Source organism: Neomonachus schauinslandi, chromosome 14, assembly GCF_002201575.2.
Source record: "Neomonachus schauinslandi chromosome 14, ASM220157v2, whole genome shotgun sequence".
Lineage (NCBI taxonomy): Eukaryota > Metazoa > Chordata > Mammalia > Carnivora > Phocidae > Neomonachus > Neomonachus schauinslandi.
In genome coordinates, this window is record NC_058416.1 from 47,776,286 (window position 1) to 47,788,110 (window position 11,825).

At 51.6% G+C, this 11,825-nt stretch overlaps 1 protein-coding gene across 1 annotated transcript in view; it reads right to left on the bottom strand.

Annotated features, from left to right (window-relative positions):
* CABLES1 (Cdk5 and Abl enzyme substrate 1) overlaps positions 1-11,819 on the bottom strand; it is a gene marked incomplete at its 5' end in the record, with an annotated part of 109,753 nt that extends 97,934 nt beyond the window's left edge. The window contains one exon of the mRNA XM_021686188.2: positions 11,131-11,819. Within this exon, the coding sequence (XP_021541863.2) occupies positions 11,131-11,819 (689 nt within the window). The remainder of the gene's footprint in view (positions 1-11,130) is intronic.
* Positions 11,820-11,825: the final 6 nt, after the last annotated feature.

The window sequence follows — 11,825 nt, forward strand, 5'->3', positions numbered from 1 at the left end:
TCTCTCCAGGAAGGCAGGTGCTGGCCCCACTGATCTGTGAACAATGAAGCCACTTGACTGTGCACACGGAGGCGTGTGAACAACCCGGCACACAGAGGGGTGTGGGTTGCCGCCAACCCAATGCCAAGCCACGCTGGGAGCCCTGGACTCTGTCTAACTCTGCTCAAAGAGAAGAGGTGAGGGCCACACGCAAAGGGATCTCTGAACAGTGAGGAGGAGGACAAGTCACCAGAGTCATACAACAGACTCCATGGTCATGACCACATGGCCTCAAGGGGTGCCCCAAGGTCCCTCACCTTTTGGGGATATCCTGCTTAGAAAAGGCGGCTGGACAGGCAACACACAGACCACAGAACGAGGGCTGTGGCTTCTGCAAAGGGAGGGAGCAAAGGTGCATCTTCTAGAATTTTCTTCTAGCAGTCCCACATGTGCCCCGGGCAGCGTCTTCTACATGCCTGTGTGTGGGCCAGACCAGCTGTCGACCTCAACCTCACCACTTTGCAGTTCCAAGGGGACAATGCTGAACATGTGAATTCAGCCTTCCTTGCTTCCTGTCCCTGAGACCTTTATTTTGGCAACGGAAATAGTCAAGACTCCAGTGTATTTACACTGTTCTTGGAGGCCTTTAAAAACCAAACAAAAATAAAAATATAACATCACATAGTCCGTAAAAGAGAATAATGGCTAATACTTTTGTGATTCCTACACATAATACTGAATGGTCTGCTTGAGCTCCACAGTGTCTGTGCAAAGCCTGGTTCTTAAATTGCACGTAGGCTGAAACTTGAGGGGGTCCGATCTTTTTTTGTGGTGGAAAGTAAGTGGTGGTGACCTTTGGGGAAATTCACAACATTATGTGAAGTAGCTGATTCTTATAAAAAAAAAACACTCTGGTTTTCAACACTCTTCTCCTGATGGTGACATTGTGCATAGCCCCCCAAGGGCAGAATGGAACCAAACGATGTACTGGTAAACCAGCTCTCTAGAGGGGAAAAAAAAGAATCCCTGACTTGTAAAGTTGACTGATTGCTGGGGTGTAAATATTCCCATCAGGACTGATTTCAGGTTATCAACCTCCAAACGCAGGGCCTAACGGAAGGGGTATTGTTTTCCTTCACCGCTCTGATTTTACTTTATTACTATTTATGAAATTAAAACAATGCAGCAAATTATCTGTTCAGTGTACCATAGCATGAGCTCCAACCAAGGCTAACAACTCCGCTCCAGATGATCTTAGCAGACCCCGTCAAGTTTCTCAACAGACGGTGTAAAGCGCAGGGCAATCTGGAGCGGACTTCACAGCTATTATTTATTTGACCAATCAACTACCAAGGGCCAAACCTCCGCAAGGTGCTTCATGCTGCATTCTTATTTTAGGGCTTGCAATGCTCCAGAAAGGCAGGCACTCTCCTCTCCATTCTACAGATGAGGATGTTGAGGTTCAGAGGGGTTAATTGAGGTGCCCAAAAGTGCCGTACGTGGCAGAGCCTTCCAACTCCAAAGCTGGTCTTCCCAGTCTTGAATCTGTTCACCGAATTAGCTGAGGAGGAGGCTGAGCAGTCAGGGGCGGGGACCCAGGAACCAGCACCAAACACTGATTTTGGAGCAAGATGTTACTGTTCCACAACCAGGCTTCTTGGGCCTGCCTCAGAGCTTATCACGTGAAAATCAGCATCCCGCCTGCTGAGAGGCACTGGCCAGCCAAAACTATGGCACAATATTTCTTTGTACTTCAACATACTGGATACAAAATTCCGGCTCTGTCACACCCACAGCTCATGACCACGGACCTCTTTGTTCTTCATAGTCTGGACTTCCTAATCGATAAAATGGCTAGCACGCTGCCTTTTTGAGATGACTTGATGAAATAATCTATACGAAAACATTCTGTAAACTGTAGAGCCCCAAAGAAGCAAAGAGAACTTGTATCATCAGATGTTTGTTTTGTGATGGATAAATCGAGTCCCTCAGTTACTACCCACCCGTGACCTTGGACATCTGTCATCTTCCTTCCTCGCTATTCCCCCTCCAAAAGCAACCTTCATTCAGCTCATTAAATAAAACACCTAATGAGAACCACCCTTCAACATCGGATCCACCATTTGTCCCCTGGCGTGCCAAGGCTTGTCCTTAGGCGAAACTCCAGACTTGGCCTGTCCTCTAGCTCCTGACATTCCTCAGCCCCTTTCCTAAGACAACCAAAGCAGACGCTGGGTTGTAAATGTTGGTTTTATAAAATCATTGGGTTAATGAGTCAAGTGCTTTAAAATAAAAATCCATGTGCTAGGCATCTTTGGCATTCTCAGTATTTTACTATTCTCTTCTCGAATGGTTTGTCATCCGTCATGGAGTTGAGCTTAGGTATAAATACACCCTGGCCTTTAAATCAAGCACAGGACGGGGCCCTCTCACACATACACGTATTATCACATTATCCCAAGTCCTAAACGTCTGGCATTTGCATGTGCCGCTTTATAAGCTTTTTAGTCTTTGCAACTAAATGTGCAGCAATAAACTCCAAACCGCATTAATGATAACCCTGTTAAATATAAACTAGTGTGCAATTATCCAAAATGCTAACACAAACAAAAAGGGGGAAAAAAAACCCCAGGAAATTCTAATTATATGTTCTTGGAGGCCTTTAAAAACCAAACAAAAATAAAAATATATTTAAAAAAAAAAAATTCTCTTTTACGGAAAAGAGAATAATGGCTAATACTTTTGTGATTCCTACACATAATACTGAATGGTCTGCTTGAGCTCCACAGTGTCTGTGCAAAGCCTGGTTCTTAAATTGCACGTAGGCTGAAACTTGAGGGGGTCCGATCTTTTTTTGTGGTGGAAAGTAAGTGGTGGTGACCTTTGGGGAAATTCACAACATTATGTGAAGTAGCTGATTCTTATAAAAAAAAAAACACTCTGGTTTTCAACACTCTTCTCCTGATGGTGACATTGTGCATAGCCCCCCAAGGGCAGAATGGAACCAAACGATGTACTGGTAAACCAGCTCTCTAGAGGGGAAAAAAAAGAATCCCTGACTTGTAAAGTTGACTGACTGCTGGGGTGTAAATATTCCCATCAGGACTGATTTCAGGTTATCAACCAGCTCAGATTCCCCCGTTGGTTTTCTCTAATCCCTTCTGTAGGAGCCAGCTACCACACACCGGGTCTAGCAGAAACCCGCTTAGAAGCCAGAGACACCAGAGTTCAAATCCCAGCTCTAGATCCCAGCTGGGCCTTCGGCAAGTTCCCTTTACCCCTCCAAAGCATAGCTCTAAAATGGATGGCATCCCTGTTCCACAGAATTGCTGCATAAATGAAACAAAATGATACACGTAAAGCACACAGGATGTTGAAAGGCACTCAGAACTCCATATGTGTTCCCTCCCCTCCCGGGGGAAGGTGAGAGGCAGACAGGGGTGGAGTGGGCCAGATGGGGGTACAACTTACATCACCTGCCTCACCCCCACGATGGGGACAGAAACATGCAAGTGGGGAGGTTCCTTATTGCACAACTGAGGAAGGAGGTGGCGGGGAGGCTGTTTTACCAAATAAAGGGTTGGGGGTGACTGCTGCATGAAAATAAAAGACCTAAAAGGCTGGAAGAGGGTATCAGGATTATTGGGGGACTTTGAGGACCAAGGGGCCCCATAGAATTTTAAGCGGTTTTGCCAGTGTCTTGGGATCAAATTTCCCTACTAATCGTCAGGGAATGTGGGTTTTGCTCGGTTCTGTGGGTGCTCTACAGAGGGAGCTGCTCCACTTTGCTGAGAACCAGCCCCAGATGTTCACCAACCAGCCCCCAAGGGGCCAAGAACCAGAGTGGGGTTGGGGCTAGTATGCACAGATGCACCGGGAAGGAAGAAAAGTCAAGGCTGGGAGAGGATGCTCAGTGCCAAACAGGAGGGCTCTGCGGGGTGACAGGTCAGAAAGGAAGGGGCATCTGGTGGGAGAGGAGTGGGGACCCTTCCCACGGAGAAGCCTGGGGTGCCCTGTGGAAAGCCAGCACAGCATGGACATGACGGGCAGCGAGGGGGGCGGGGGGTTGCAGTGGTTGCCAGAAGGTGGCCACACATGAAATACAAGGAATTTAAAATGGACAGGGTCAGACATGGGTTTCGGAAAGTTCTACCAGCCAGGGGGAGAAGGAGTGGGTGGGCCCAAACAGGGGCCAGGAGCCTCCAGGAGGCAAGGAGGGTGAGGGCGGCCAGGGAGGGACCAGGGGCCAGGGCACCCCTCCGGGGTATGGCGCGCTGGGCTGGGGCAGGGGGTCGCATACCTCTCCTGTAAGGAGCCAGAGAATAACTGACTTAGGCTTTGTGGACCGTACGGTCTCCGCCACAACTACTCACCGCTGTTCTTGCCGCACGGGCAGCCAAAGACAATACAGAAATGAATGCCGTTTCCAGAAGACGTTATTTATCAACAGCCTGTGGGCCGCAGTCCGCCCACCCCGGAGTTGGGGGGAAGGGATACAGACGGAGAAGACACAGAGGGTCCAAATGGAAACACACCCAGGAAGGAGCAGTATTGTTCCCATTTCATGGATGAGAGCCTCGTCACAAAGGCCGCGGGGGCCACAGTCGGTGCCGGGAGGGCCAGGCTCGTGCTGGACTGTGCTGTGAGCTGCCGCAAGGCATCTGGCAAAGCAGCGGATGCATAAACACAGCAACGGAAGACCGGGCCATCTAGATGTGGCTGAGAAGAGTTCGGGAGGCAAGGCAGGCACCGGGCAGGGCCGGGCTCCTGGAGTCGCGGGAATCCTCGCCCACCCCCGACTGTCTGCTGGGCCCTCCTAGCCCACAGAGGTCCTCCCCCAATGCCAGAAAGGCAGAAACTGAAATAAGGCCCTTATGGTCATGTAGGCCACCCTCTGCCGGGTTCAGCCGAAGCCAGTTGAAGGAGCGTTTATGAGCCTGACTCAAACCACAGCGCAGGAAGACACAGACTCTGGACCCAGACTACCTGCATTTTTATAATTTTTTAAAAGATTTTATTTATTTGAGAGAGAGAGAGAGCGCGCGAAAGAGAGAGCTGAGCAGGGAGCCCGACGTGAGGCTCGATCCCAGGACCCGGGGATCATGACCTGAGCTGAAGGCAGACGCTTGACGGAATGAGCCACCCAGATGCCCCTAGACTACCTGCATTTGAACACAGCCCCCCATGGACTCCAGGGACTCTGCTTCAGAATGGGGGTGATGCGGTAGTGCGGTCTCAGGGCGGTTATAGATATGAACTTGCTTAATCCTCATAAAGTGCTTAGAATAATGCCTGGGACCTGTTTGGTAAATAAAAATACCGTGTCAAGGCACTGAGCCCGGTCCCACAGGGGAGGGGCTCAAAACAACACATTCACCTCTAAGCAAGCACTCATCACTGGAAACATTGGTCCATTTGTTATTTACATCTCCCAACAGACAGGGACCCCCTTTTATGTCTCTATCTCCCATGACTAGCCCACGGGCACTTCACCAATGAGAGTCATCACGTTCAATGTTTGTTGAATAAATGACACATGGCAGTAAGTCCCCAAACTAGAATTTCCTCTACTACATACCCAAAAGATAAAAGTACCTAAAGCCACCCTTTGCCCACTCTGTGGCCTTGGATTCCTGCCCCTCCATGTTTTTTAGGGGGCTGGAATCAATGTCTACAAAGTGCTTTGCAAAGCTGAAGGCCCCTGAGCAACACAGGAGGTCAGCACAGATCTCCTTCTCAATGGGGTGCCGTTGGTTGGGGACTGACCAACTCCCGAGGCAGTGGCCTCCAGCTTGGATGGCCTCCTGAAGTGGCCAGTCCAGTTATGACAGCTTCACTGCCAGAGGGAGCACAGCTGAAGGTGTTTGGAAAGTTCTCCCTTACACCAGGGGAAATCCACTCATTCCTTCATTCATCAGCACATGGCCCACCAACTGGAGCCACATGGCCACCAACTCAATGTCACTTCTACATCCGATTCTAAGGCTAGGTTATCTACACGTCCTGAGCTAAACACGCCCCGTCCTCAGCAGCAGGCCCAGGACTGAGCCACTCAGAGCCCCAGGGTCATTACACACCCTTCCCAGGCCAGGAAGAGTGGCAACTCATCTATCCCAGCCCTTTAAGTCCATAAGGAAACTGAGGCCAAAGGTGGAAAGCGACCTGTCCAGGGTTACCAGGCCCGGCAGGGGCTGGCCCAAAATCCAGAGCTGCCAAGTGCTGACTGGCATCTCTGATTCACACCATGTCACCTCACCAGGCCTCACCTACCTTTCCTTCCCAGTGTGCTTTAAAGCCCACCTGCCCCAGGCCCCTCTCCCCACCTAACAGCTCTCCTTCCCATGGGAACAAGTCCATGCAAGCAGAGCCCCCGAGGCCAGCTGTGGGGACAGGGTACAGAGCCATGCTGTGGCTCCCCAACCCCCTTTCCAAAGGGCAAAAGGTCAGACTTGAACTAGCTGCCCTTTCTGGGCACTTGCCAGCAGTGAGCAGGCTTCCGATTTATTTCCCCTTCTGAGTTCGCCCACCACATAACAGGCTTTGTGAGAGCAAAGGGGAGGGCAGCGGGCGAACCCCGGGCCACTGACCTCAGTCTCTGGCAGGGCACGGCCTCCATCGAGTTTTGGGCAAGCGTCCTGACCAGGGCGCTGGTCCCAGCTGCCTAGGACGGCAGCTTTGGCCTCTGTCATTCATGTTGCTGGAAAGATGGCTTAACAATAACCTGGGTTTGCATATTGCTGGAGGAGATCAAAGTTCTGTCCGGATTTCTAAAATCCAGACGGGTCAGGTGACTTACAACAGGAACATGGGGTGGTGACATGCCTGAGGTCACAAAGCAAGGAGGTAACAAAGTTGAGGAAAAACGTCCATCTCCCTTCTCTTACTCTGGCTGTCAATCTCCTGGTCAGCCCACATAACTTCTTTTTCTTTTCACTGAAGGCAGGGACTATGGATAGAGCACCTGGACATTCACCCCAATAGGGGCAAGGCAGAGGGAGGGGTGGTTAGAAGCTCTAAAGCAGCCCGAGCTCTGCCCCAATGGGCTGACTGACTTTGAGTACATTACTTAACAACTCCGACCAGGTTTCTCAGAACAATCACAGTAGCCAGTAAAGCCTTCCTTCTCAAAAGGCTGCCCATTTGTATCCCGCTGTAGCTGTTAGAAATGCAGATTCGAGGCTCTCCCAGACCTGCATGATCAGAATTTTCCCATTCTTTCAAGGTCTAGGGGATTCTAAAGATATTTATATTTGAGAAGCCCGGATATAAAGCACTTGGAACATGCCCACGCAGAGGCAGCCCTCAGCCCTCAATTACATAAGCCCAATTCACACTTGACACAGGCCCCGGCTTCCTAGAGGAATCAGACCCAGAAAGGCTGATTGACTTGCCCAGGGTCCCGGAGTGGCTGCAGGATTTGAATCCAAGACTTGGGAGTTCTTTTGCACCCATGGGCCCTCTTTCCATGTACGAACTAACTCTCCATCCATAAGGCACAATGCTAACGCAGGTGCTCTAAGAAGAAAAGCCCTCGTGTTTTGTTTTGTTTTGTTAATTAATTCCCTGGTCACCGTGCAGGGTCCTCAGTCAGGCCTGACGGCTCACACTGGTTCACCCGGGCTTGACTCTGTGCTTCTGGGTGGCTGCCTACGATTCAGAAGCTCAAGGAAGTGGAGCGGCCCAGGGCAACTGCCCCTGCTGCCGGGGATGAAATTTTTAAAGTGAAAGGAAGCCTTAAAACACACCTTATATATTTACACTCCCTTTCACCTATTAAGACCTTCGGCACGCAGCTGGCCCCGCCCAAGCACGGCACACAGCAAGGTGTCAAGCTAGAAGGCATCTTCTTGGCTTCCCACCTCTGACACCTAGCCAGAGAGCAAACCCCAGCATGTTGGCTTCCCAGGGCCGGAGCCCTGTCCATCAGGCTGGGAAGATGCCCAGGCCCACAGGACTGGGTTCCCCAGAGGCTCCAATGGAGACGTGAGCAGAAGCAGCCGGGGGCCCAAACAAAGGTTAAATGGGGGGAGGGGGGGATGACTCAAGAGTAGAGAATCACACCAGTATGACTGGCCTGCTGCATCCCAGACAAACATTTCCAGTCCACAGCTCCAAAATTGTTCTAGGGCCTACCACATGCAAGGCACAAGCACATAGTTGAGGGACGGAAGAAAAGATGGCAGCCTTGGGGGATGTCAAAGATCCGGGTTCCCATCTGGGCCAACACTGGTCTGTGAAACCACCTACCTACACACAGGGTGGCTGTGCAGATTCAACGAAATATAGGTCAAATGTCCAGCCCTGGGCACAGAAATGGTGCCTGGGCCTGGGCACAGAAATTTTCCTCTGTCGTTATTTCAAAGCCCGCAAGTCTGAGCAATGTCTGCGATTGGTTTTACAAGTGTCCAGACGGAAATGACACACAAGAAAGCATGTCACGGTTTCAGATCGAGAAATTCTGATTTTTATATATTCGTAACAAACCCAATATAGGATATCTCAAGTTCATTATAAAGGCAGATTTCAGGTTAACTATGGCAATGCCTTCCAAACTTTCATTTGTGTATGAATCACCTGGGGATCTTGTTAAAATGCGGATTTGCACTCAATCTGGAGTGGGACCGGAGAGTGTTCATTTCTAAGAACTCTGGTAAAGCTCAAGTTCCCAGAGCCCACACTTTTGAGCAGCAAGGTTCTATGGAATTCCTTAAATAGTAAGAGACACATCCAAGGAAGGTATAATTTGATTTAAAAAGGACATCCCAAGAGAACACCCATGAAATAGTATATGGAACCACTCTGGCTAGCGGGGTTTCTTAAAGGGAGGCACACCAGGGAAAGCCTAATGTCGTTTTTCGTAAATTGCCCCTGGGCCCTATTCAAATGAGTTTGTACTCTACATCACACAGTTTACGCAGGTAAAAGTACTCGTTACTGGTCATAAAAGCAGCACTCTTCTGACAAAATTCCCGAAAGCAGTGTGGTGTCAGAAACAAAGCATCCTGGAGTATTTCAAGTTCATGACCGCTCCAACAGCTGTGGCCAAGCTAGGCTCTTCAAGGCCTTTTTAAATCCCTTTTTACCCATTTACCTCCTCTCTGTACATTAAATTTCATGCTGTTTCTGTTGACAGCTATAATAAAAAAAAAATGCCTCTATCAAGTTGCCAGATATGGATAATCACTAAGTAGTAAGACGAATGTGACCGTCAGGAAGCATCTTCTATTGACTGACTCATCCTAACGTGCGTGCTGGGGGGTGGGGAGCCATAAAACATCCAAGGGGGTTCATATTTACGGGACTGGAGATTAAATTGTGGCTATTCTTTAGATCAGAAATACTAACACAGGGGCGCCTGGCTGGCTCAGTTGGTGGACCATGCAACTCTTGATCTCAGGGTTCTAAGTTCCAGCACCGTGTTGGGTGTAGAGAGGACTTAAAAATAAAATCTTAAAAGAAAAGAAAGAAAGAGATAGTAACACAGATTTTCCATAGCCCCTGAAATGAGATTCTTGGAGAAAAAGTGTGGGGTAATCTGACCCCCAGCTGCTTTTAGCACAGGAACACATCTGTCTACCGTGAGACATAGGCCAGCCTTGCACACTGGCTTAGAATAACATGTACATGTATTACAATTCCTGTCATGACCCTCTGGCCTGGCTGGGCTAACGCTCAAACTATAGTGTCATTATGAGCCAGTGTGTGATGTCAAGCGGTAACAGCAAGCTGCCCAGAAACTGCTGAGTATGCACCAATCGCCCAGAAAGGAAGGGATTCCCCTCCTGTGCACTTGCCCGCTGATGGGGAGATGAGTGCTCAGACAAGAAATGCCAGGGCCAGGCGGTCACCTGTGCCCAGCATCGCTAATTCATCCATGCAATCACAAGACTGCCTCCCTGTTCCACATCCCTCCCTGCAGCCCATGCGCTATCAACACCGTGAGGCTACACACCTAGGGAGGGTCATGATTTCACCCTTTGGGGAAGAAGGAGCAAATTTCTGGATGAGCCTGGCTTGTTTTTCCCCATCTGTCCGTTGGGGGAGGAAGTGAAGTTTTCCAATAGCCCACCTTCTTACTTAGGCCAGAAAAAAAATGCCTGAGCTTTCAAAAGAGCAGTACAGGAGAGAGGCTGTGACAGAAAATGTTCTCCTCTCTCATCTTGAGGCCTGCAAAATGTTTCCATCTCAAAAGGGGAAATCGGGGCCCCCCGGGGTTAAAATCACTGAGCCAACCTGGAGCCCCTGCTATAACTTCATAGGGGACCTCATTAGCTAACAAGGGAGGATACTCCCTCCCAGGAAACAGGCCTCCATTTCTCCACGGCTCCCCAGGCAGGTTCTTCTCCAAACTCTGGTCCCACTGCCGACACAGTCCTAATTCCCAACTGTCCTCTGAACATATGTTGACAAACTCCAGCTTTTTCCTTCACAATAAGCAAGTTTCCAACATTTCAGATTTTTGCTAAGATGCCTAAAACCTGCAGATGACTTAAGCTGGCAAATACAAGCTTGTAACTAACTCTAGCAAATTCATCTTGGAGAAAAAAAATCCTCAAGCCCTATTTCCTCCCTGTCCCCAAACTCCAAGACCCGGTGCAAGGAAATGTAAGGATTTTCCATTTCTTAGGAAAGCAAAAGGAAAACACCAAGTTTTCCTGGGACACGGGACTACTTTGAGTGCAGGCAATAACTCCGCTCAGGAGGGATTCACCGCGCGTCTTCAAGAAGCTCAGGCTCACACGCGCCACTCAGCCACCAGCCGGACCCACCGCTGGACTTTGTGCCCCGCCAAGTCTTGCCTGGCGTGGGGAGAGCGCGCCTCTGGGTCTGGACGGGGTTTCTAGAAGTTCGTGATGTCCTCCTTGCAATGGGAGGTTTGGGTGCGGCTTTTTAATGGGCTCCCGCAACTCCCAACTCACAGCATGAGCGTGATGCTTCTGCTCTGCGAGTGCCGGGCTCACGCGCGCACCTGAGAACACACACTCCCTGGGGAACTCTCCCTTTTTCGCGTGCCCTCGTGCTTTGGGATTTGGGCCAGAAGCCCAGGGATCCGGCAGGGCGCCGGAAGGTGGGAGCGACCCGTGTCCCGCAGCCAAGAGCCGGCCTGGAGGAACGTGGGGGTTAGGCGCGCGTCGCGTCCTGCATACTCACCGGGACCTCTGCAACTGTTCCAAGGCGCTGGTGCTAGCCCCCTGGCCCGGCTGCTCCAGGGAGCAGTAGTTCTGCGAAGTCTGCCTGGAGAAGGCGATGGGCAGGATTCCCTGAGTGAACGAGTTGAGGCGACCCCGACTGCCGCTCCCACTCGCGGGGGTCCCGGAGCCCAGAAAGGCGGCCGCCGGCACCTGCACGCTGGAAAAGGCATCGTCCTCCTCCAAACCCTCCTGCCCGGCGTTCCCGGGCCGGTCGGACAGCTGCGGCGGAGCGCAGGAGGCGAGAGGCGCTGGCCGGGGCGGCTGTAACTGCTCCCCCGACGCCCGGCCCGCGCCCAGGGGGCTCACGAAGCCCCGGGCAGCCCCGGTCCCGAGCCCCGCAGCGTGGCCGCCGGGGACCAGGGGCTGCAGCGGCGAGGGCTGCGGGAGGCAGGGGCCCCATCCAGCTGCTACCGCCGCCGCCGTGCCCGCCGCGGCGAGCGCGTTGCAGCCGCCCCGCTCGGCGGCGGCGAGCAGGCTGAGCCGAGTCCTCGCGCCGCAGGCGCTGCCGGCGCCCGGCTTGGCCGCGCCGCTCTCCTCGCCGCCGCCGCCCCACTCCTCGTCCTGCAGCGGCGGCCGTCCGTCCAGCGAGATGTTGGTGAGGAAGGAGAGGGCAGCCTGGCGGCGCCGTGGGTCCATGCGCGGCTTCCGGGGGGG